Below are 25223 nucleotides of genomic sequence, written 5' to 3'. Positions count from 1 at the left end.
GCTCCTGTAATGACCACAAAGCGCAGGCAGCTTGAAACAGCAGAAACATACTCTCTCCCAGTCCCGGAGGCCAGAAGTGCAAAATCAGCATCAGTGGGCCGAAATCAAGGTGGCGGCAGGGCTGTGCTCCTTCCAGACCTAGGGGAGGATCCTTCCTCACCTCTCCCAGCTTCCGGGGGCCCCAGGCATTCCTTGGCTCGCGGCCGCATCACCCCGATCTCTGCCTCTGCGGTCACGGCACCCTCTCTTCTGTCTTTGTCTCGTCTCCTCTTCTTAGAAAGATTCCAGGGGCTCGGTGGAGCATCTGACTCTTGGTTTGGGGTTGTGAGTTTGAGCCCCGACTCTTACTCTGCACTCGACAGCACAGGACCGGCTTGGGATTCTCTCTCCCTCTCATTTCACTCCTCCCCCACTTTTACTCTTTCTCTCCCAAAATAAATAAATAAACTGTTTTTTTAATGTTTATTTTTGAGAGAGAGACAGATTGTAAGCAGATGAGGGGCAGAGAGAGAGAGGGACAGAGACACAGAACCCGAAGCAGGCTCCAGGCTCCAAGCTGTCAGCACAGAGCCCGACACGGGGCTTGAACTCACGAACCGCCAGATGGTGACCTGAGCCAAAGTCAGAGGCTTAACCGACTGAGCCACCCAGATGCCCCATAAATAAACTTTTAAATAAATAAATATTCCAATCCACCACCCTAAAGACCTCATCTGAATTACTAATTATATTCATAAAGACCCTGTTTCTGAATAAAGTCACTTTCCCAGGCTCCAGGGGTCAGGATGTGGACACATCTTTCTGTCACCAACTTCTTATCAACCACTTGTCTGCTTCTGAAGCCCCTGCGGGGCTGGGTTGAATCAGGCTCACCTCCTGCCTCAGACCAAGTCCCCATCTGGGACAGGGGACAGACACCTCCGTTCATAACTGGGGTCCAGGGAGAGAATGTTTAGATGAAAGAAGAGGCAGGGTGCTAGGAAGGGCTAAATCGTCACTCCCGGGAAACCCAGAGCTGGATCTGGATGTGAGGCAGGGCTGGGCTGAGCAGGGTCCGATCTGTCTTCGTTTAAAATCTTGCTGTTTTTATTCATCGTCGATTTTTTTTTTTTTTTGCATTGATTGGGATTTTCTAAAATAGCACAGGAAACCGGTATTTTTTTTTTTAATTTTTAATGTTTATTTCTGAGAGAGACAGAGTGTGAGCAGGGGAGGGGCAGAGAGAGAGAGAGGGAGACACAGAATCCCAAGCAAGCTCCAGGCTCCCAGCCGTCAGCGCAGAGCCCGACGCGGGGCTCGAACTCACGGACCGCGACACCATGACCTGAGCTGAAGTCGGACACTTAGCCGACTGAGCCACCCAGGCGCCCCAAAACTGGTATTTTTGTTTTTTCACCTGGGTGAGCAGGTTCCTCACTCCATACCCTTTCACCGGCCCTGGAAACCGTGTGCTTCATAGCCGCAGACCCTCCCCCTCCGCCACCCCACCCCCGTTAAGTCGTGGAGTTCGGCCCTGGGAGTCAGCCACGTTGCTTAGCCTGCGTTTGCGATGCGGCTGGGCAGCGGCAGGGTGGGTCAAAGCCAGCTGCAGCATTTCCTCCCTGGGGGGCAGAAATAGCCAGCTACAACAGGTCCCTCATTCTGCCCTCCCTGCCCCCTCCCTGCGGCACCCTCATCTCCCAGCCCCTCCCTATGACAGGGGAGCGCGGGCAAGACCCCCTCCACAACACAGCATCCAGGTACAGACAGATCTGAGACCAGAAGTGCCATCCTGGGATTATGCCTGGGAGCCGCCCGTGGTGAGGCCCGGGTCCCAGTCTTGCCTGCGCCAAATGTTCCCGTGGGCCACCAGGGCCCTGGCCTCACCCACAGAGGGCCCGTGAGAGATGCAGAGCCGGCGATCGCCGCTATTCCTGCAGCTAAAAGCTCCCAATCCTCCTCCCAGCTTTCCCCATGCCACGAGCCAGACGCTGCTGGCCAAGTTCAAACAGCAGCATGAAGACAACAGGTACTTCCTTGGCACCCCCGTCATGGAGCCGGCGTTCATCATTCAGCACTTTGCGGGGAAAGTGAAATACCAGATCAAGGTACGTGTCTGTCTGTTGCCGTGACCACTCCGGTCCTTCTCTGCCGGGGAGGCAGGACAGGGACGGGGGATGCCCTGGAGGCCCCTTACCTCCTGGCGTCTGCTCGGTCCATCCCCTTGATCAGATTGTACGGAGCGAGGGTCCAGGACCCTCAGACACAGCCCCAAATCCCTGGCTCTTACCATCAAAGGCCCTGGGGACAGGACCCGCCTGTGTGTTGTGGAGATGGGCCCCGCCCCACCAGGCCCCCAGGACCTTGGCGGTCACAGGCGAGTGACCACCCACCTCCTTCCCCCACCAGGACTTCCGGGAAAAGAACATGGACTACATGCGGCCGGACATCGTGGCCCTCCTGCGGGGCAGCGACAGCTCCTACGTGCGGGAGCTCATCGGCATGGACCCCGTGGCCGTGTTCCGCTGGGCTGTGCTCCGGGCCGCCATCCGGGCCATGGCTGTGCTCCGGGAGGCCGGGCGCCTGCGGGCCGAGAGGGCGGAGAAGGCCGCAGGTAGGAGGGGCCCACGTGTCACCGTCGAGAGGGGGACCCTCAGTCCACTTTAAAACGTACAGTTCTGTGTCTCTTGGCACATTCACCGCGTCGTGTGGCCATCCCCACCTCCGTGTTGCTCCCGAGCTCGGATCGTCCCAAACAGGAATTCCGCACCGGGGTGTGTAATTCATTCTCCCCGTCCCCTCAAGGCAGGAAGTCGCGTCCCTGTTCTTCTGTAGGGACGACCCAAGGCCCACAACAGCTGAGTGGCCCCCCCAGGGAGCTCGGCCCCAGATCCCAGCCACGGGGTTCCATTTGACAAAGGGCCTTGATTAGAAGGAGGATCGAGAGGATCGAGCCTTTATGAGAAGTAGGAATAGGGGCCCCTGGGTGGCTCAGTGGCTCGAGCGTCCGACTTCGGCTCAGGCCACAATCTCGCGGTCCGTGAGTTCAAGCCCCGCGTCGGGCTCATTGCTATTCCCCTCCCTCCCTCCCTCCCCCTCTCTGGCTTGCACCCTCTCAAAAATAAGTAAAAAAAACATTTTTTTTAGAAAGGGACTAAATAGTGCTGTTTAGGGGGGGAGGAATCAAACACTTCATAGTTCCCTGCTCTGCCCAAATTTGAGGGACTATTTTTGTTTTGGGGTTTAAGATTTTATTTTTAAGTAATCACTACACCCAGCGTGGGGCTCAAACTCACAACCCCACGATCAAGAGTTGCACACCCGACTGACCGAGTCAGCCCGGCACCCATGTTTTGGGGGTTTTTTTCTTTGTTTGTTTGTTTTTAACAAGTTAAGTTGAGATCAAAGCCTTTGTGAAAGAGACAAAGGCCTTCTTCAAGTCCCCAGGCAACCCCCGCCTCCAACTCCCTCTGCTCTGTGTCCCCAGCAGGTCTGGGCAGCCCCGGCACCCACAGTCACCTGGGAGAGCAGCAGAGAGGACCCGGCACCCCATCGGAAAAACTGTACCGGTGAGCGAGACCTTGATTTGTCCAAACTGAAGCTAGTATGCCGTGGCAGTAATTGTTTCAAACAATGCCAGAAACCCTACACCCTGAACTCAGGTTGGGGTTGACCTGGACAAGGAACTCAACTGCCACGTGAATCAAAAAGAACCCAGAAACAAATGGCATCTGGTTGCCGCTTTTCTGCACACAGAAAGACAGGCCTCCATGCATCAGCTGCCTTCGGGAGATGTTGCACGGCTCACTTTACAAAGGATTCTTTTCACAGCCGGTCATGGCCATTGGCGGGTGGGGCCGAGAAGCTGCTGGTTGCACCGAGCAACAGGCTTGATTGAAGAGCACATCCTGCCCTAGGCTGGCCGGGGTGTCCTGAAAGAGATATGCCGAGTTACTTCATGTGCCATCAGAAACACAGTATGCGTCATTGCACGCAAGACGATGAGGGTATTTTGTGGCCATGGGCCTCCCACATACCCCAGTTTGTACTGAATGTAGAAGTGAGCAGCGAGTACTCTCAGGAAGGTGGGGTTACAAAAAAAAAAAAAAAAAATAGGCCATACTGGACAGACATCCAAGGCAATGACAAAGCCAGGGGAGGGACACTTCTGGTGTCTCGAGAGAGCCAGGCAGGCTGTACTGAGAAGGGACCAGTTGAGCCAGACGAGGCAGGCAGGGTGTGCTGGCAGGTGCGGGCGGCACATGCAAAGGCCCTGCGGCAGCCAAGTTCCCAACCTCTTTCTCAACACTCACAAATACCCAAGGAGCAGGCCAGTAAATATTGAAACTTGAAAAGATCATTTTATGTTTGAGCCCTTCACAACAAAAACCTCTTCAAGAGATTCATAACAACGTACGCGTTGGAGGTGGAACTAGCTACCGAGGCAAGTGACCCTAAGTCACTTGTCTGAAAGCACCGCGTGTCCTTTTCCTGATTTTACGAGGTACATTTTTAAATCCGCTTTTTCACTCAAAAGGGGGCAAGAGAAAAACGAACACCTCTCTTTATTTGCTTGTGTGTTTTCCCCCCACCACAAAGACCGAACGTGGCCCCTGACCCACATTCGCTGAAGTGACGCCAGTCTCCCCAGGGCCTGGCCCCTAGGCTGCGGGTCCCCACTCCAGGAACGCGTTTAGTTTACACAGATTCGATATTAACGCTTAAGCAAGGGCCTTCGAACCCGAGACCAGGAAGGCACACAGAGGAGCCGCCGTCCCCAGGCGCTCAGCGTGGCGTCCAGGGCCAGGAGTGGGAATCCGCAGGCTAGGGGGTGCCGGGGCCTGCTGGGGGCACTCTAGCCAGATTTAGCGGGGTCGGGAAGCAGGGAGGGGAGCGCGGGTTGAAGCCATAGGCCTTGTCCAGAGCTCTGGGCGCTGCGCTGACCGCTCGGGGGGTGGAGGTGAAATGTGACCCCTCTGTTGTCTTTGCTCTGTGCCTCCCTGGAGGGCGAGGGAGCAGAGGTAAGTGTGGCTGTCCAGGCCCTAGGCATGGTGCATGGAACACAGACAGGGGACTGCCGATCGGGGTCTTTCCAGGCCAACTGCCCAGAGCTTAAACATGTATTTGAAATAACTGGAATGAGGAATTTTTAGAAAGAAACAAAACAAAACCAGAACCTCCCGACTCCTCCCGCAGTCACCGGCACCTCGTTCCCAGAAACCCCATGAGGACATTTGTCATCTAGACATCCTTCATGAATCCTCACTTTCAGAGCATCTGATTTTCATCTCTGATCCATTCTTGTTCTCACGCGTTGGTGCCGAAGTGTGGGCCCGGAACATACGCCCCGCCCTGAACCCCCAGGAATTGAACAAAAGGAAGTGAATGAGATTGACTTCTTTGGGGCAAAGATCTCCTTCAACTAGGGTTTCCCACCCTCACCACTGGGCCGGGCCACTCTCTGTGGTGGGACCGTCCCTTGTACTGGAGGGGGTCGAGCAGCATCCTGGCCAGATGCCAGGAGCACCGCCCCCCCACCCCCACCCCAAGTCATGACAACCATAAATGTCAACCATTTATGTCTCCAAAACATAAATGCCTTGCCCGGAGGGTAGCATCTCAAGCTGCTGGTGGAGAACCACCGTGCGAATCCTGGTCCGCTCCTCCTGAGGCCTTTCTCGAAGCCGACATGGAGGATGACGTGTGGCCACAGAATCATCAAGAAAAACCGAGGGGCTACCCCCCACCGGCACCCTCTGGTCCTTTCTTTTCAGTAGCCCCTGATGCCTTGTCACAGATTCCAGAAGCCTGTTCTACGTGAGGCCTTTTTCAGTGATCTGAGCCTCCAGGTTGCAAAACCCATTCTGCCTGGAGCGACCCTGGCCCTCCCAGAGAAGGGGGAGCCACTCTTGCCCAAACCCCGCCCCCCCCCCGCCCCCCAGTGCAGGATGGAGAGACAGTGGCGCACACACTCGCCAGCTGCATGTTTCGGCTCCAGTGGCCTGGGGAGGGTGCCGACCGCGCTAGGGACCCCAAGGTGGCGGGCCTGCTGCTCTAACTCGGTCTTCTCCCTGTCACTGCGCCCCTCCCCCTCCCCACTCTCAGCGATTTGCATGACCAAATCATCAAGACCATCAAAGGATTGCCCTGGCAGGGTGAGGACCCCCGTAGGCTTCTCCAGTCCCTCAGTCGGCTCCAGAAACCCCGCACCTTCATCCTGTGAGTCCCCCCCCAAGGCTGCGGCGCCTCCCTCCCTGTCCCCCTGACCCCGCAACAAGTGCAACGGCCGCCCCCCCTCGCTCCCAGGACCCCCGGCCTACGGGCTGCCCATAATGCTGAGTCGGCCGCTGCCAATGTGACGTCTCGTGGCTCCGTTTGTACACCAGCCTTTGCTCAATGGCGCTCGTAACACGCCTGCCCCAGCGTCTGCCCTGTGCCCCTAGCCCTTGCCAGCTCCCGGCGCAGCTTTGCAGGAACGCCCCTCCCACAAAGCATCTCTTGTTCTGCCCGCAGGCGTGCAGAGAGCAGGCCTCATCTTTCCCTACCTCCTGCCACCGTGCGCTCGTAAAAAAGCTGTCAGAAGCGGAGCCTCCGTGGCCCTGCTCTGTGTGGGCAGCAGTGCGACGTAGTAGGAAGGGCCCAGAAGCCACACAAACTAGGTTTGGACGCGGTCTCGCTCTGGCTAACCCGCCATGTGGCCTGAGTGCTCTGAGCTCTCGGCCTCTGTGTCCAAAGCAAGGGTCACAACCCTCAGAGCACCTGGCGGGCGGCCGCCTCGGTTGGTGGGACGCCCGTGGCCGTTCCGGGCCCGAGCCGGCGGAGAGCAGAGCTTGTGCCCACAAGGGCACCGGTTTTCAAATCCGTTTTCATTCCTGGGGATCGAGGTGGCACCTGACGCACAGCGAAGCCCACAGCCAAGCGTCTTGCTGATCTGTGGGGCACCCTCTCCTCGGCTGCTTTCCAAAGCGAGCCGCCCCGCAAGTTATAAAAAACTTTTCTTTCGCCTGCAAGGTTTCCGTAAAGTGTCTGAGAACGAGGGGCCTACCGTACCCCTTCCCTTGCCCCCAAAGATTGGCATTTGTTTTTTTCCTTCCCACCATTGTGAGCCTGAAAAGCACTCCTACCCAAACCCCATTGCAGTTCTTTGCAGGGCAGACACCCCCCCGCTCCACTTGCCAGGGGGTCCCAAAGAGGCTCTGTGGGCCTACTTGGCATTTCCCAATGTGTAGCTAATAAAGCCAGGACGCCCGGCCGGCGTCAGAACCGCGCGGGGTCCTTCAAAGCTCCGTTTGGGGCACTTGTTGAGATCTGTAGCTGGCCCCTTACAGATGCACATTCTGCCCTACCGATCACCAGCGGCCCCTCTTGCCCCCCGGACACCCGAGTGGCCCCAGGCTAGGTGTCCCTGCCACTTCAGGGGCCGCTGCTGGCTCGGTAAAGTTCACATCCAGCTACAGAGGCACCCCACACGTGCGCAGGGAGGGCCCGCCGGGGCTTCGGTGGCGGGCGGGGGGGGGGGGGGCGCCTCGTTGCACTTGTGCCTCCCAACTGTGCTTTCTCTGCTCTCACTCCGCTCCCTCTAACCCGCAAGGCGTGGCTTGCTGAACTAACCCAAACCTATGGACACCGTGTTCCCTCTGTTCACAAAACCATTTTTAATATTTTGACAGGAAAAGTAAAGGTATCAAACAAAAGCAGCTCATTCCAAAGGTAAACGTTCGCGACACCGTCCGAGGCCACCTCCCTGCTTTTGCCTGTCTTGAGAGCGCCTCGCTCAACTTGCCTTCCGGAAAATGGGAGGGGGAGAGGGGGAGGAGGCGCTTTTAACTTCTCCAGCTTTGTAGTCCCTTCCTCTTCCCACCATCACCCCCTGCCCCCCACTCCCCTCCAAAAATAAGTGCTCACGTGGAAATGATTTGGAGCTGTCTTTGGGTTTCCCGGAAGCAGGGCACGTGATGGGGGTAGGGTATTTGCAGAAGCGTGTGGAGGGGAGAAGCAGGCTGGCGCGGGGGAACTGAGCGAGGAGGTGGGCTCGGCCTCATCCCACAGGAGCCTTGGGGTGTGAACAGCACCGCAGAGCTTTTCCTGCCCAGAGGCAATGGGACCCTTCTGTCCTACCCCCACTTTGGGGGTCTTTAGCTACCAGCCACCTCTGGAGGGCGGGACAGGGTGCAGCACCTTCCTGGCCTGTCTGGGAGAGGATGCCCTTCAGCCAGGGAAGCCCCACCAGGAAGGGGGCAACCGTGCGTTGCCAGCAGCCAAGACCCCAGTAGCCGGCCTTGGCCAAAGTGCACCCAGCCTCTGTCTAGTCTCCACACACGGTGTGCGGATGGATCAGGAAGTCTGCAAAAGTGAGAAAAACCCCTCAGTGCATCCAGCGGATGGGACGGTGCTATTCCTCTTGTCAGCTGCTACTAAGTGTGGGGGGACCAGACCAGCCGGATAAGCTCATGCAAAAGTGCAGGAGACTTGGCGGTCCTGGAGCTCGACAGGAGGGAGGTGGCACGCTGGAGCCCTTGGCTTCTGGGCACTCGGGCTGCCAAAGAGGCTGTAATCAGTCCGTCCAGAACCGGCACCATGTGCAGGGTAAAGCCCAGGTTCGGCCCCAGGGCGGTCCCCGCCTCCCGCCAGGCCCACCGTCCCCTACCCTCCAGCAGCCCTGTCCCGAGACTGATCCCAAGAACTGCCCCCCCCCCCCCCCGGAACACAGTCCTGGCTCTGGGGCATCTACGATGCCTCCCAGTGCCCACTGGGACCCCAAGAGGGCAGGCCAGACCCCCATGTGTCTGTCCTAGAACCTGCTGGACTCCAAGTCGCTGAAGCTCATCATCAGCATGACGCTGCACGATCGCACCACCAAGTCCCTGCTGCACCTACACAAGAAAAAGAAACCACCGAGCATCAGCGCCCAGTTCCAGGTGGGCAGCCTAGAGAGGCCAGAGGTGACGCTAGACTCAACCCGATGCGCTCGTGACTTGGCCACAACAGACCCAACAAATTTTTACCCTAGGGCTTCCTGGCCTCAGCATTGTTTGACATTTGGGGCTGGATCATTCTCCACGGTGGGGTCATCCTGTGCATTCTGGGATGCACAGTAGCATCTTCCAGTTGAGGCAACCAAAAATGTTCCCAGTCATGGCCATGTGCTCTGGAGGTGAGGCAGAATCACCCCTGTTTTGAACCATTGAGTTAAAATAACAGATTAACGTGTTATGATGTTACATCATGTTTCCCTTTTCTCCGTGGCTGCCAGGAAGCTCAGAGGCATTTTTTTTTTTTTTTAAGGGGGCTCAATGGCTGCCGCTAACCCTCACCATTAGCTTTTTTGTCCCTTTCCTCTTTTTCAATCTGAGTCTTTTGTGCCCACCTTGGCCTTTTTGGCAAATTACCTCACCTGGAAGCTCCTGAAAATCCTTTTTGTAAATAGCAGGCCAAAGACCAAAGTCACTGTATCTGTGTTTCTTTCTGAAGCTGTCTAGCATTTTAGATGCCCAGAAGTTTGGTCCCACTCCCCCTAACACTCCTGCTGAGACAAAGAGCTAGGAGACCCTGGGAAGATGACAACTGTCAGCTCTGGGGACCCTACAGCTCTCTTGGGGCTCCCAGAGGTAGTTCAGCCTCTAGTCAGAATTTCCACCTACAACCTCCCGTGTCCTGCATCACTACTGATGCCAGCAAGTGACCTGGGTCCCCTCCCACTGAGCAGCGTGCCTCTTGGGGGCGGGGGGGGGGGCGGTCCCAGCTCAAGACCTTCTCCCTCTTTCCCCAGACGTCCCTAAACAAGCTCCTGGAGACACTGGGGAAGGCGGAGCCCTTCTTTATCCGCTGCATCCGCTCTAATGCCGAGAAGGTGAGTAGCTCCAGTGTCTTGGGGAAGTGAAGGCCAAGGTCTGGTGGCTCAGCGGGGGGTATTCCTGTGTTGCCGTGGCCTCTTGGGGGCCATGAAAAGCCTCAAGGAACCAAGTGTTCAGCCAGGTTCCAGGAACGGTAAATAGCCTGCCGAGGGCAGCCAGGTGGCCAACCAGAAGCAGCGACATCGTCTGGAACGTGGAGGGGCCCCAGAGGTTTGCTCAAGAAGGGACAGGTCAAGCGTGTCAGTACATCCCCGGATCAGCCAGTGCAGAAAATGTAGCAGAAGGGAGAGGGTGAGGTCACACGGCAGAAGCACAGAGGCTGCTGTTCATTTGATCTGAAAGCTTCTGGAAAGACTCAGTGGAGCACCATTGGGGGCCCTAGTAGTGGGCTCAGCCCTCACTCCCAGGCTTCCTTTGCCCCAGGGGTCCACTGGCCATTCTGCCCCCTTGGGAGCTTGGCTGGGGGCTGTTCAGGATCTGGACCTACCCCCTTTGTCTCTACTCTTCCCATTTCTCTGGCTCTCCCCTGCTCCTGGGACCGTCCTCTTCTGGGCCATTACCTGGCTGCTCCCCGCCCTCCTCCTCCTGCCTGTTCCCTCCTCAGGACCTGGCCCAGGGTCCTCTCTCCTGTTGGACACTTCCCAGGGGGGCCCAGGCAGTGTCTGCCCCATTCACATATGCGCCTGGCTCCCACCTCCAGACCTTATTCCCCTCTTGGCCAAATCCTTAGTGTTTACCCCAGGGCCTGGCACAGAGTACGAGCTCAACACAGGTTTTGATTGGAGTCCTTAAGAAATAACTCTTCGCAGCAAATTATCCTAAATTGAGCAGTGAGAAATGGCATCTGTCTCCCAGACACCAGGGAATAGAGCAGCTCAGACGCCAGATTTTCCAGAAGAGATGAATACCTTAAGCATCAGTGATGAGCAGCCCCAGCTCTTTATTCCAAAAAGAATGTCTGGAACAAGGAAAGAAGGGTCCTCCAGGTGCCCGCGGCTGCCGTGCTGGGGACATTCTGACCAGCCGGGGGGGCCCGTGTGGGCCATGCTCATGTCCAGAATCCTACAGGATCTCGTGCCTACAGATCCCCATCCCCGGCTGCCGACGCTTGATTGTCCCGCAGCTGGCACCTGTCCTGATGGCTCATATCCCGTTGCAGAAAGAGCTGTGTTTCGACGACGAGCTGGTGCTGCAGCAGCTACGCTACACGGGCATGCTGGAGACGGTGCGGATCCGGAGGTCAGGCTACAGTGCCAAGTACACGTTCCAGGTAAGCCACACACTCGTGGCCGTCGTGACAGGGCAGAGGGCTGGCCACCTCCCTCTTTGAGAGAGAGCGCTTCTCTGGAACATGAGCCCAGGGGGTTACTCTGTGCCAGGGCTTCTCCGCTCCGGCCCTGTTGGCATTTATGCCAGTCATTTCAGAGGTCGGGGTGGGGAGAGGGAGCAAGTTTTCTTGGAAGAGGTGGCTGGGCCCAGGCCAAGCCTGGAAGGATACAGAGTTGTAAAGCCAAGCCGGGAAGAGGGAATGACAGGAGCAGATCCCTGCACAGCTCTGCCCTCTGTTGAGCATCTTCGGCGACAGACGCTTTTATACCCATCTCTTTTATTCTGCCAAACCAACAGCAGGCGGTCCTGGCTTCTGTTTTGCCAATGCGGAAACTGAGCCCCAGGAGGTGATGACTTCATAGATGGCTCCCTGGGCTTTTGAGAAACACAGAAGGATCAGAGGTGCCTGGGTGGCTCAGTCGGTTAGACATCCGACTTCAGCTCTGGTCACGATCTCATGGTTTGAGTTCGAGCCCCACATCAGGCTCCACGCTAATGGTGCAGAGCCTGCTTGGGATTCTCTCCCTCTCTGCCACTTCGCCACGTGTGTTTATGCACGTGCACACACTCTCTGTCTCTCTCTCTCTCTCTCAAGATAAATAAACTTAAGAAGAAAGAACAAGAAGAAAAAAAAACCACAAAGGATCATTACTAACCTCAAGTTGGCAAAGACCAAATTGCTAAAGCAGTTTCTCACCTGCAGTACCATTGACACTGAGGGCCACCAGGTCATTCGCTGCAGGGGCTGCCCTGTGCATTATAGGATGTTGAGCAGCATCCCTGGGTCTCCACCCACTCGATGTCAGTAACACCCACCGCTCCCGAGTTGGGAGAACCCTGGATGTCTCCCGACATCACCACATGTCCCCGGTGATAAGCTGGCCTAGGTTGAGAACCCCTGGCTCGTGCCCTGAACTGGAACCACCTGTATGAGCACTGACGTGAGCCCTGGGCCTGAAGCCAGTGGCACCGGGTCCCCAATCCAGCTGTCCCCATATGGCCTCGGGGACATGGCTCCATCATGGCCTGCCTCCTTTTTCTCATCCGCAGAATGGAAATAGCATCTCTCTGACCCTGTATAAGTAGAAAAAGGAAAATCCCAGAAGCGGGAGGAAATGCTAGTGTATTTCACTAATGCTTGGTTCCTAAAAATTTGACCTAATTGTTTACTTAAAAGCTCTGTATCTCCAGCTATGACTCAGCCCTCCAACGAGCCATAGACCGTGAGCCCCCCCAAAGGCAGCCCTGTCTCCTGGCCACGCCCCCCAACTATGCCAGCCCCCAGTAGGCCCTGGAGAGCCACTCAGCAAAGTGGCTGAACGACCCTGGTGCTCTGTGTGTGTGGCAGTCTTTCCTAAGCTTTAGGCTGCTGCAGAGAGTCCGAGATTTTAGCTTGGTCAGTGCCATTCCGGTCAAACCAGGTCCCGGCTTCGGAAATTTGGGAGTCGCTGGAGCATCATATCCTTGCTGGTGGCGGAAGCACTCAGCAGAGATTCTCTTTTCTTGGCCCCAATCCCCCAGGATTTCACAGAGCAGTTCCAGGTGCTGCTGCCCAAGAACGCCCAGCCCTGCAGGGAGGTCATCTCTGCCCTGCTGGAAAAGATGGACATAGACAAGAGGAGCTACCAGATCGGGAAGACCAAGGTCAGGACTCCGGCCCCTCGGGGGGCTTCCAGCATCCACAGGGTCCTCCCACGGCCTGAAAGACAAGGGACTCTGCTGCGGAAGTGTCTTTTTTGGGCCCCGGCGCCTATTTCTTCCCAGAAGGCAAAGGGTGCCTCTAAGGGGCGGGGCCCAGACATCACTCCTGTTTTCCTGCTTCCTCACACATAGCCTAGGGTTACTGCAGGGGGCTCAGGGGCCAGTTGGTACCTCTTAATGTCTGGCAGAAGGTCTCATTCCCTTGTGCTCCTTCCAGACGCCGTCTCCCACCTCTAGGTACATGCTGGTTGCTTCTTAGTGTTGTGGCACCAGCCACTGTCCCCGTCCAACAGCGGTAAGGTCAGCTCCCGTTAGGGCTTCATCTCATATGAAAAGTCCCCGCACAGTTCCCCAGCAAGGCAATCCTAGAGTTACCACGTGACCCAGCAATTCCGTCCGCACGTATGGACCCAAAAGACCTGGAAAGAAAGCGTCCCAACAAATCCTCATACACGCGTGTTCATAGGGGCACGAGCCACAATAGCCGGAAGGTAGAAAGAAGCCATCCGTTCATCAGCTGATGAACGGATTCAAAACACGCGGGCCATCCATACAATGCAATGTGGTACGGCTCTGATCCAGGTTATGATATGGATGAGCCTTGACAACATTGTGAGCGAGAGAAGAAGCCAGACACAAAAGCCTGTAGTGTGTGATCCCACGTATATGAAACATCCAGAACAGGCAAATCCAGAGAAAGCAGATTAGTGGTGGCCAGGGGCTGGGGGAGAAGACCAGGGGGATGACTGCTAATGGGTATGGGCCTCTCCTGGGGGTGATGGAAATGTTCTGGAGCCAGACAGTAACGATGTTTGCACCATTGTCACAAACGTACCAAATGCCATTGAACTGTTTGCACTGAAATGGTTAGTTTCACGTTACGTGAATTCTCTCACCGTATTAAAAAGCTCCCCTTGGTCGGGTCGGTCAGCACGCCAGCTTGGTCTCACGCCCTTCCGGGATGGGCTGTGCAGAGACCTCCCGGGCACGGGGATTCTGGGGGCTGTGCTGACCCCTTCTGTGCCCCCCCACCCCCACCCCCGCCCCCGCCCGCCAGGTTTTCCTGAAGGAGACCGAGCGGCAAGCCCTGCAGGAGACGCTGCACCGGGAGGTCGTGCGGAAGATCCTGCTCCTCCAGAGCTGGTTCCGGATGGTGCTGGAACGCCGCCACTTCCTGCAGATGAGGCAGGCGGCCGTCGCCATCCAGGTACCGGGCGGCCCCCTGCAGGGCTGGGGGTGGGGGCAGCCGGGGGGGTTCCACGTGCCAGGTCCCTGAATGCCCGCTCCGCCCCCAGGCCTGCTGGCGGTCCTACCGTGTCCGCCGGACGCTGGAGAGGACGCAGGCCGCTGTGTACCTCCAGGCTGCGTGGAGGGGCTACCGGCAACGGGTGGCCTACCAGCACCAGAGACAGAGTATCATCCGCCTGCAGAGCCTCTGCCGGGGTCACCTGCAGCGCAAGAGGTGAGCAGAGCCAGGCCCCCCTTCGCCCCCCAGCTCCCCCCAGCCCCGAACGTTCCACCCGCCCGAGAGCTGCCTGAGGTGGCTTCTGGCCAGCGGAGCCATCAGGACGTGATTCTAGGCGCAGGGAAGCCGGGAGGGGCTGGCAGGAGTCTAGCCGTCTGGGCACGCGCGGCCCCAGAGAGAGAGATGCTCCAGGGCTGGTGGGCAGCACCTGTAGATGAAGACAGAGGTCACTGTTGGCCAGGCTGGCTCTCCACCGGAGATCAACGCCCCCCCTTCGCTGCACCTGCCCGCCCTGGGCCCCTTAATGAAACACTTGGCTTCAGAGGTGGAGGGTTCAGGTTGTTAGGACCAGCCCATAGCCGGTTCCCCTTGCCCCATTCTTCTACGTGAATCTCAGGCGTCCACCCAGCCAGGGACCCCAAAGGAACTCAGGGATTTCTTAACAGATCCTTACCACGGTAGGGAGACCCAGGGCAGAGGTGGCCATGACAATAAGGGGCCACCTCCTGTATCCCCCTTTCGTAGCTGAGGAGTTTACACATTTCCAGAAGCCTCTCCGAGGGCCAGGGTTACCCCATTTAACAGAGGCAGAGCCTGGCCCCTAGCCCACGGGTGGCACAGGGGCCCCTGATGCCCTGCGTGGGTTCTGGAAGTGGCATGCATGTTTGTTCCTGAAATTTCCCCCTTAACTCCTCACACCAGCTTCAGGCAGATGGTCGCAGAGAAGCAGAAGGCTGACGAGAAGGAGAGGGAGGCCCAGCAAGCCCTGAGGGAAGAAACAGCAGAGAGAGGGCCAGGCCAGGTGGCCGAGCAGGAGCAGGTGCCCAGGCAGGGCCCGGAACCATCGGAGGACAGGGAGCCTTCGGCAGTGGAGCCCGAGGTGTGGCCAAGCGATGAGCCTCTGGCAGAGAGCTCCCCACCGGAGGAGGTCCCCAGCCTGGAGAAACCTCCCGCACCCCAGAAGAACACGGCTGAAAGTCACGAGAAGGTGCCCAGCAGCCGAGAGAAGCGCGAGTCACGGCGGCAGAGAGGGCTGGAGCACGTGAAGCTCCAGAACAAACACATCCAGTCCTGCAAGGAAGAGATTGCTCTCAGAGAGCCTTCTGGAAGGGCCATCCTCGAGCAAGGAGAGAGCCTCCCAGAAGACAGAAAGGAGAGCAGAGAAGACGAAACCCTTTCAGACTTGGGGACGGAGGCAGAGAACGCTTTTAAGCAGCAGCCGGAGGAGCCACCGCAGGCTGTTCCAGCCGGCCAGCTGCCCGGAGAAACCCCGAAGGTGCCCCAGGGTGGGGACCCAACGCCTGGCCACGTGGAACGGCCAACCAGCCTAGCCTTGGACACTAGGGTCGGCGAGCCCACCCCCAGCACCACCCCTGAGACTCCCAAGGACAAGAGCAAGCTGGGTGGTGACCTGAGGGCACAGGACAGGCCCGAGAGCCCCGGAGGCTCCACCCAGATCCAGCGGTACCGGGACCCGGACTCTGAGCGGCTGGCCAGCGCCGTGGAGCTCTGGCGGGGCAAGAAGCTGATGGCTGCCAGTTCCAGCACCATGCTGAGCCAGTCCCTGGACCTCAGCGAGCGGTACCGGGCTATGGAGGCCACTCTCACACCCACAGAGTAAGTAAGCCCCGGGCCCTCCTTTGTCTGAACACCCGGGGTGCCAGGCTGGGTTGGGCGGGCAGGGTGGAGGGACACACAGATTCCTGGCCGCAGGACCAGGGCAGTGCCGCACGTCCCAAAAACATGTGAGTGGCTCTGAGTGTGGGAGCCCTGAGGACGGAGGGAGAAGGGGCAGAGGAAGGTGGAGGGGAGGCATCTGGCAGGAGCCGCTGAGCCTGGGGCCAGCTGGGACCCTGAGGCCCCCGCCACAGCGAGCTGTGTTCACACAGAAATCCCCTGGCTTCGTGGGAAGCAGCGTCTCGGGGCAACATCCCACTCCCTGGCCTGCCTGGGTTTCTGTTTCCTCGGCAGAGATTAGGGGTGATCACACTCACCCAGGAATTGAAGAGCTGACCCTTAGTCAGCTGCATACCGATGACTCCCGAGTCGCCAGCCTGACCTCCCAGAGACCTGCTTGGCCAGAGGGCAAAAGGGCCGGAGGAGGATGTGGGCTGTTAGGTCGGGCTTTCTGGGCCTCGCACACTGACACCTGTGTCAGGCTCCTTGTCTGGGCTGGGCCGTCCGGCACACTGGGGAGCACCCAGCGGCATCCCTGGTCCCCTCCCACCCAAGTCGGGACCACCAAAACTGTCCAACTCGCTCTTGTAAATAAAAGCCACGTTTCTGTGATCTCACAGGGAGAGGCGCATTTCCTTATCCACGAGCGACGTCTCCAAGCTCCTCCTGTCCCCGTCCCACACCAAGACTCAGGTAAAGCTTCAGGCTGCGGCTGCCACCTCTCGGGCCAAACCCGCTTCTGCCCGGGGCGCCCTGGCCCTGCCCGAAGGGCAACATAAAAAAGAGAAGAGAAGTCGGTGGATGGAGTGCACGGGGAGCAGAGCACCCCCGCTTTCCCTCCAGCAGGTCCTGCCTGCCTTTGCTCACCCAGCCCTGTTCTCTGGCAGCCTTCTACAGAAACGGTGGACGGGGAGGCCGGCACCAAGAAGCTGGCCATCCAGAAGAAGAAGTCGGGCGACGCTTCTGCCGGCACAGATTCCGGGCTGTCCCCAGGCTCCCAGGCAGACTCTAAGTAAGTGTGGGGTCTGGAGGTGGCTCAAGTCACCAGGGGATGCCCAGGGTCCCTGCCACGGCCTCCCATCTCAGAGCAGTCTGGTCTCCTGAACTGACGGCAGTTAGGATGCACGGTGGGGCAGGTGTTCGCTCAGCCTGGGTTGAGAGATCCCTCACAGAGCCCAGGTCACGCCCCCCTCATGTGCCAGCGTGGCCACTCGCCAGCCTGATGACTGCCACTAAAGTCTGGAGCCCCCTCCTCTGGGTCCCCTCCTCTGGGTCCACAGAGAGACGGTTTCCGTTTGACTTGTTATGGTATCCAAATCCAGCCCCCTCTACCTTAGAAACCCCTCCTGGGTCCTGGGATGGAAGAAACTGGGCCCAGAAAGCTCCACAGAAGTGCTCCAGATGGTTCCATCACAGAGCAGAGAGAATGGGCCATGGGACGGGGGGGGCTTTGATCCTAACGCAGAGACGGGAGGCGGAGGAAGGGCCGGCACAGGCTTGGAGAGGCAGGCAGAACGAAGCCCCACAAACCAGGGGGGCTTCCAACAACTGGAATTCACTTCTCACAGTCCTGGCGGCCACGAGTCCGAGATCAGGGTGTCCGCAGGGCGGCTCCCTCGGACGGCCCTGGGGAAGGGCCCTTCCTCGCCTCTTCCGGTTCCTGGGGGCTCCGGGTGTCCTTGGCTTGTGGCTGCATCAGCCCATCTCCGCCCCTGTCTTCTCTCTCTGACATTCTTCTCTCCTCTGTGTTTTCTCTTTCTCTGTCTCTTATGAGGATACTTGTCACTGGATTTAAGGCCCAACTGGGTATTCCGGATGGTCTCAGCTCCAAGTGCTTCATTTAGCGTCTGCTCTAACAAAACTACCACAGACTAAGTGGCTTGAACTACATGTGTTTCTTACGGTTCTGGGGGCTAGGAGTTCAAGACCAAGGTACCAGGAGATGCAGTATGTGGTGGGGGCCACTTCCTGGTTCACAGATGGCATCTTCTCACTGGGGCCTCATGTGGCAGGAAGGGCAAGGGAACTCCCTGGGGCCCTTTTTGTAAGGGTGTTAGTCCCATTTATAGGGACTCTACCCCCGTGATCTAATCAGCCCCCTAATACCATCACACTGGGGATTAGACTTCAGCATACGAATTTGGGGCGACAAACACATTCAGATCGTGGCACATAGAACTTAGTCACATCTGCAGAGACTGTTTTTTTTTTTTTGAGATCTACAGAGACAGTACAAATGGGGAGGGGGTAGAGAGAGGGGGGGAGAGAATCCCAAGCGGGCCCCGTGCTGCCGGCGTGGAGCCTGACGCAGGGGTCACATTCAAGAAACCACGAGGTCTTTGGGGCGCCTGGGTGGCTCAGTAGGTCGAGCAGCCGACTCCGGCTCAGGTCATGATCTCGCCGTCTGTGAGTTCGAGCCCCGCGTCGGGCTCTGTGCTGACAGCTCGGAGCCTGGAGCCTGTTTCGGATTCTGTGTCTCCCTCTCTCTCTCTGCCCCTCCCCTGCTTGTGCTCTGTCTCTCTCTGTCTTTCAAAAATGAATAAACGTAAAAATAAAAATAAAAAAAAGAAAGAAAGAAACCACGAGGTCATGACCTGAGCCAAAACCAAGAGTGAGACACTTAACCGACTGAGCCACCAGCGCCCCTGCAAAGACGCTTTTCCCAAATAAAGTCACACGCCCAGGTCCTGAGCGTTATTTAGCACATGGACACATCTTTTGGGGGGCACACCATTCAGTGTATGATTTGGCATGTATTTGATTTTTTCCCCCTGAAACTTGGGCCCGTAAAAACACTTTAAGGGGGCAGAGGGTAAGTTCTATTTTTTTTTTTTTTTTTTTTTTTAATGAGAATGGGGTCATGCTGTGGTGGCTTCCCTGCATCTTGCTTTTTCACCTGACCCCCCCTTGTCAGTTCACACAAACCAATCTCATTTTTAGTAGCATCTCATTGCGCTGACAACCAAGAAAAGCGTTACTTTTTCTCTTTATAAGTAAGAGGACCTTTCCTTCAGCCTTGCTTCCGTGGTCATTTCCAGAGGCTTAAATGAAACCCCTTACTTTCCCCTACAGATCCACTTTTAAAAGACTTTTCTTGCACAAGAACAAGGATAAAAAAGCCAGCCTGGAGGGTGTGGAGGAAACTGAGAACACAGTGCCAGGGCACACGGTGCTGGAAGCTGCTGCCACCAAGAAGAATCTAGAAGGTTGGTTGCTGGCAGCCTCAGGGATGGATGGTGGAGCCGCCAGGGTCCCTGGGGACGTGTGCTATCTCCAGGTGGGGCCTCGGGCACAGGGCTTCAGGGCTGGTCCCAGCCCCACCAGGGCACTTTCTGGCTGCAGACCCCGGTTCGCGGCAGGGCAGGGTCCTGGTTCTCTGTGGGTGTGACCCTGCCTCCCCCAGCACCCACCTCCCCAGCTGCTCCTTCTCCCTCCAGCCTCCTCCAGCCACCAGCACCGCCACGCAGCCGGGGAGAAGCACGCCAAGGAGCCAGGAGGCAAAGGGAAGAAGAACCGAAACCTCAAGATCGGCAGAATCACCGTGTCAGAGAAGTGGCGGGAGTCGGTGTTCCGCCAGATCACCAACGCCAATGAGCTCAAGTACCTGGATGAATTCCTGCTCAACAAGGTGGGTCACCCAGGGGCACGTACAGGGTCGGGGGGGGACACACAGTGTCAGAGCTGGGCCTCCCCAGAAGGGTTTTCACCACCCGGCCGTTTTCTGAGCCGCCACACCACAGCCCTTCGTGCGCCGGGAACAGAAAATCCAGGTGCACAGTTCCGGCACAGAAAGTTCCAGAAACCAGATGAGAACCCAACCCCTCCCTGGGCTCACGTGAGAACACCTGCAGCCGGTGTTCCTGTTGCTCACCACAGATGTTTACATCTCGTGTAAAAACTCAGTGGATCTTGAGGTGCTGGCTCAGGCGGTAGAGCATGTGACTCTTGATCTCAGGGTCGTGGGTTCAAGCCCCACGTTGGGCATGGAGCTTACTTTAAAAAAAAAAAAAAAAAGTCAGCGGGTCTTAATACAGGGACTACACAGGAAATGTAGAACCGGGGCACCTGGGTGGCTCAGTCGGTTGGGCATCCAACTTCAGCTCAGGTCATAATCTCACAGTTTATAAGTTCGAGCCCCGCATCAGGCTCTGTGCTGACCGCTCAGAGCCCGGAGCCCGCTTCGGACTCCGTGTCTCCCTCTCTCCCCAACCCTCCCCCGCTTATGCCCTGTCTCTCTCCCAAAAATAAACATTAGAAATTTAAAAGAAAAAAAAAATACACTTTTACGAAACACGTTGGGTCTCAGGGCAGGTGCTGATTGAGTGCTTAGTGTATGCAGTGGAACTGAATTAGTAACCATGGCATGGATCCGGGGCGTGGCTCGGTGTTAAGTGCCTGTGAGGGCTGGCAGGAAGGGCCCCAGCTAGACCAGTGGTTTTCAACCAGAGATGGTCCTGCCCCAGGGGACACTCTGGGACATCTGCAGACATTTTTGACTGTCCCGACTGGGGAGTGCTACTGGCATCTGGGGCGTGGGGGTCAGGGGTGCTGGTCAACAGCCCCCAGTGTGATCCAGCCCCAAATGCTGGGTGCTGTAAACCCAAACTAAGGGGACTGGAAAGACCGGGATTAGCCAGAGGGCCTGGATTTTTTCCCAGAGGAGCCAGGGAAGAACTTGGGACAGAGCGGAACAGCCACCAATCAGCTGCAAAACCTGAGGTCACTCAGGGTCACCGCACCTCTTTCTTCCTGCAGATAAACGACCTGCGCTCCCAGAAGACCCCCATTGAGAGTTTATTCATCGAAGCCACCGAGAAGTTCAGGAGCAACCTCAAAACCATGTACTCTGTCCCCGTACGTGCAGCCCCCAGCCCTGGCGAGGGCCCCTGTGGGGATCCCCATGGCCTCTCCCGGGCGCCTCCCCCTTCTGTCTTTCCCCCCCGGGTCACGCCTGCATCCCTGCAGAATGGCAAGATCCACGTCGGCTACAAGGACCTGATGGAGAACTACCAGATTGTCGTCAACAACCTGGCGGCCGAGCGGGGGGAGAAGGACACCAACTTGGTCCTCAACCTTTTCCAGTCGCTGCTCGACGAGTTCACCCGCGGACACACCAAGAATGACTTCGAGCCGCCCAAGGTTGGTGGCGCGGCTTCGGGGACGGGGGCAGGCGGGGGCGCTCCCGGGGCCCACACAGACTTCGCCTCTGTGCCCCCTCACAGCCGAGCAAAGCCCAGAAGAAGAAGCGGAAGCAGGACCGCGCTGTGAGTATTTGCACGCGTGCGAGAGAGTGTGTGTGTGAGCGTGTTTTCCCGCCCAGCCCTAGGGAACCCGGCCGTGAATGGGAACCTCGGCCCCAATATGCCACGGGCCGCGTGCACGCTGGGCGGCCCCGTGGTGAGACCGTGGAGGGTCTGCCCTCGCCGCTCAGCGCCCTCCTCCACCGCTCCCAGGTCCAGCAACACAATGGGCACGTATTCGCCAGCTACCAGGTGAGCATCCCTCAGTCGTGTGAGCAGTGTCTCTCCTACATCTGGCTCATGGACAAGGCCCTGCTCTGCAGCGGTGAGTGCCCCAACCCCCCCGCATCCCCTAACGCTGTCACCACTCCCCCTGACCCTTCACTTTGTCTCCCCCCACCCTCCATCATACTTCCGGACCCTCCCACTGCAGCCCCTGACCCTTCCCCATGCCCAAGAACCCTCCACAACATCTTTGGCTCACCTGCTGCACCCCCTGACCCTCACCTTGTCCTGGGACCCTCCTACCAAGCCCCCTGATCCCCCACCATGTCCCCAACCCCTCACTGTGCACCAGGGCCTTCACTCGAGCCACAGGGTGGATCTTCCTGGAACACTGCCCTCGCCACACCTCACGCACTCAGACCTCCCACTGTCACCCTGGGGCAGATCCCGATTCTCAGCCAGCCCTGAGGCCCCCAGCCACCTCTGCAGCCTGCCCTCCACCTCGGCAGGTTACCCCACGTCCTTCCTCCAAGCCCGTCAACACACTGCCCCTGCTGCCTGAACTCCAGCACCTCTCTGGGCCCCCCGAGTCCCTCCCTCATGTGCCAGGCGAGGTCAGTCAGTCCCACAGGAACCCCGAGAAACATACAGCCCAGGATGACCCAGCTGGCAGGAGGCCGGGGCCGGGTCAGTCGGTCTCTGGCAGTTATATTTTCCTGCAGGGATCAGCTTTCTCTCCCTGGGCCTCTCTCTCTTCTGCCCGGGGTCTCCTGTCTCCTCAGTCCCTGTGTAAAGAGCGATCTGTCCCCTCATGTCCATCACAAATACCCAGGCAGTGCTTCTGATTCTGTGTCTCTCTTTCTCTCTGCCCCTCCCCCGCTCACACTCTCTCAAAAATAAAAATGTTAAAAAAAAAAAAAAAAAAAAAAATACCCAGGCAGTTGTCACCGTCCTGAGACAAGGACACTGGCTGCCCTCTCCTTTTTGGTCTCAGCCCATTTCCTCTCTCAAGTATGCCCCTGCCCCCCACCTCCCCTCTCCCGAGCCCTTGCTCCTGTCCTGCCGGCCGGGCTCTGAGGCCACACAGTCACCAGCTGTGAACATCTGCCCACGTGGCTTCCTCGCCTGGGCATCAGGGCAGGGATTCGTAGGACTCCAATTTAGAAGCTGGTCAGCGGGTCCCTGGCCGACAGGGCAGGCGGCCTTGGGAAACCAGGGTCCTCGATGCATCATCTGTGACCACCCCCCCCCTTACCTCCTAGTGTGCAAGATGACCTGCCACAAGAAGTGTGTGCCCAAGATTCAGACCTACTGTGCCTACGCATGCAGGAGAAAGGTGAGTGGGCCGGGAACTTTCCGGAACACCTAGGGGAGGCCCTCCCGAGCGATGTGGAGGAGAGGGTGTGCTTGGTGCCAGGCCAGTGTAGGGTGTCTGACGAGGGGCTGGTTTGCAGCCCCTGTTCTGTCAGAGCCACTCGGGGTCCCCTGAGACAGGACTGGGCTTATACGTGCGTCTCAGACCCCCAGCCCTGCCCCGCCCGAGACCCAGGAGGGCATCCCCAACTCTGCGTGAGGGAGGCAGGGTCCCAAGCACTGGAGCTGCAGCGGAAGCAGGACCAACCACCCTGAGGCAGCTGGGGCCGCTCCGCAGGGGGAGCCCCTGCCCAGCGGCCAGCAAGCTCACCTCCCCAGCCGGGCGCCCCCAGCAGCCTGTGGGGGGCGTGAGGGGCAGGGAGGGTAGAGCCCACACAGGAGACCTGACCACCCCCCCCCCCCCCGCGACCTCTGGTACTGCAGAGCGAGCCAGGCGCCGAGCCGGGCCACTTCGGCGTGTGCGTGGACAGCCTGACCAGTGACAAGGCCTCAGTGCCTGTTGTGCTGGAGAAGCTTCTGGAACATGTGGAGATGCACGGCCTGTACACCGAGGGCCTCTACCGCAAGTCGGGCGCTGCCAACCGCACGCGGGAGCTCCGACAGGCACTGCAGACAGGTGGGTGTCCGGGGGGAGTGGGCACGAGGGGGCTGGGGCACAGCCCCCCTGCCTGCGCTCACCAGCCCCGCCCCCCGCCTCCCCGCAGACCCCTCGGCCGTCAAGCTGGAGAACTTCCCCATCCATGCCATCACCGGCGTGCTCAAGCAGTGGCTTCGGGAGCTGCCTGAGCCCCTCATGACTTTTGCCCAGTACGGCGACTTCCTCCGAGCCGTAGGTGAGTCCCACGGCAGCAGCGAGGGCAGGGCAGGTGGCCACGGCCAGGGTTGGAACCACGCGCGCTCACTGCGGCTAATCGGGGAGGCACAGCTGAGAAGCCAAGGCTCAAAGCAGCCGGCCCGGTGCGGGTCCCCAGCCTAGGGCAGGGCCAGGACCCCTCTTGTGGCCCTGCATCTGGCCCCACGTGGCGGGGGGGCTCCCCTGCGCCCCGGGAACATGGGGGGGGGCCAGCGCTATGGGGAGCTGACGCCCTGGGCCCTTCCAGAGCTGCCGGGAAAGCAGGAGCAGCTGGCCGCCATCTACACCGTCCTGGAGCACCTGCCTGAGGCCAACCACAACTCATTGGAGCGGCTCATCTTCCACCTCGTCAAGCAAGTGCCTGCCACCTGCTCTCGTGGGGTGGGGGTCCCCGTCAGGAGCCCCGCCACAGTGTTCCCTGGGCCAGCGTTCTCCGGCGGTTGCACCCCAGGCCCCGGGGCCGGGTTGGGGGCGGGGGTCGGGGAGGGGCCCCCCACGCTCTCCTGCGGAGGCCCTCTGCCCCATGGAAGCGAGGTGCTAGCCTCCCCCTCCAGGGTCTGGAGGCACTTTTCCTGGCAGCAGCCCCAGGGTCCTGGCCTCCAGTCTCGGGGCTCCCTGGCCACCCCTAACTGCCGCTCACCACGCAGGGTGGCCCTGCTCGAGGACGTGAACCGCATGTCGCCCAGTGCTCTCGCTATCATCTTCGCACCCTGCCTCCTGCGCTGCCCTGACAACTCAGACCCACTGACCAGCATGAAGGATGTCCTCAAGGTCACCACGTGAGTGCCAGGCGCCAGGGCCCCCGCGCTGTCTCCCCCGGCAGCTAGGGCATCGCTTCCGAACGCTTTTGAGGCTGGAGAACACAAAAAGGAGGAGAAAGCCCTCGTCTCCAGTTGCAGGGCGAGGGGCAGAAGGCAGAGCCCCGTGTTCTCGGCCTCTGGTCAGCAGCGAGAGCCGTCAGGAAAAGAAGCGATGGCCTGGGGGTTTCTTCCCCTTCTCCCCACTGCACGATCTTCAGAAGTTTTCAAAGTTCTTCAAAAGAACTCAGAAGAAAGTCGTTAGACATCAGCGACCGAGAGGACATTGTTTAGGCTTCGAATTGTAAAAATAAGAACGTGTCACCCTAGGCGGTTTCTTGGGTGGCCCTGACGCTACCCCAGTAGCTGCGTGGTGTTGACAGAGTTCCTTCCGGCCTCTTCCGCCACACTCTTTGCTCCTTTTTTCCTCATGTGGTCGAGATGTCGGGAGACCTGAGCTGTGATTCTTTCTCCGGGCTGAGCTGCCCGCCCTCCCCCCACCGACCACTGCAGGCTGAGCCCCCCCACACACTTAACCACTCACGGTGCACCTTCTGGAGCCCTTGGGGTTGCTTGCCCGCGGCCCCTGTGACAAATCGCGCAGCCTCCCCGTTCCTCATGCTTCCACGGGAGGTGGGAGAACCCCCCCACCCTGCAGGGTGACTATGAGGGATCGGTTCACTCTGATCCGCGTACTGTACTTCCTCCTTCAAACCAGGCTGGTTGAGT

The 25223-nt window shown here is 58.5% G+C and overlaps 1 protein-coding gene across 9 annotated transcripts in view; it reads left to right on the top strand.

Moving 5' to 3' along the window:
* MYO9B (myosin IXB) overlaps nucleotides 1-25223 on the top strand; it is a 90386-nt gene that overhangs the window by 61466 nt on the left and 3697 nt on the right. For 5 of the 9 annotated variants that reach the window (XM_086698706.1, XM_086698701.1, XM_086698703.1 and 2 more), the window contains exons 12-36: nucleotides 1946-2087; nucleotides 2389-2593; nucleotides 3467-3548; nucleotides 6085-6198; nucleotides 7650-7689; nucleotides 8775-8897; nucleotides 9749-9829; nucleotides 10993-11103; nucleotides 12684-12806; nucleotides 13921-14070; nucleotides 14159-14325; nucleotides 15031-15945; nucleotides 16626-16698; nucleotides 16893-17017; nucleotides 19078-19211; nucleotides 19443-19633; nucleotides 20761-20859; nucleotides 20971-21144; nucleotides 21228-21269; nucleotides 21459-21570; nucleotides 22733-22806; nucleotides 23268-23460; nucleotides 23549-23677; nucleotides 23945-24050; nucleotides 24345-24476. In XM_086698706.1, the coding sequence (XP_086554832.1) occupies nucleotides 1946-2087; nucleotides 2389-2593; nucleotides 3467-3548; nucleotides 6085-6198; nucleotides 7650-7689; nucleotides 8775-8897; nucleotides 9749-9829; nucleotides 10993-11103; nucleotides 12684-12806; nucleotides 13921-14070; nucleotides 14159-14325; nucleotides 15031-15945; nucleotides 16626-16698; nucleotides 16893-17017; nucleotides 19078-19211; nucleotides 19443-19633; nucleotides 20761-20859; nucleotides 20971-21144; nucleotides 21228-21269; nucleotides 21459-21570; nucleotides 22733-22806; nucleotides 23268-23460; nucleotides 23549-23677; nucleotides 23945-24050; nucleotides 24345-24476 (3837 nt within the window). The remainder of the gene's footprint in view (nucleotides 1-1945; nucleotides 2088-2388; nucleotides 2594-3466; nucleotides 3549-6084; nucleotides 6199-7649; nucleotides 7690-8774; nucleotides 8898-9748; nucleotides 9830-10992; nucleotides 11104-12683; nucleotides 12807-13920; nucleotides 14071-14158; nucleotides 14326-15030; nucleotides 15946-16625; nucleotides 16699-16892; nucleotides 17018-19077; nucleotides 19212-19442; nucleotides 19634-20760; nucleotides 20860-20970; nucleotides 21145-21227; nucleotides 21270-21458; nucleotides 21571-22732; nucleotides 22807-23267; nucleotides 23461-23548; nucleotides 23678-23944; nucleotides 24051-24344; nucleotides 24477-25223) is intronic. The other 4 variants (XM_086698704.1, XM_086698705.1, XM_086698708.1 and 1 more) reach the window with 3 other exon arrangements.

The sequence above is a fragment of the Puma concolor genome, chromosome A2 (assembly GCF_028749965.1).
Source record: "Puma concolor isolate L17-30 chromosome A2, mPumCon1.1.hap2, whole genome shotgun sequence".
Classification (NCBI taxonomy): Eukaryota; Metazoa; Chordata; class Mammalia; order Carnivora; family Felidae; genus Puma; species Puma concolor.
This window is presented reverse-complemented; position numbering and strand designations above follow the sequence as displayed.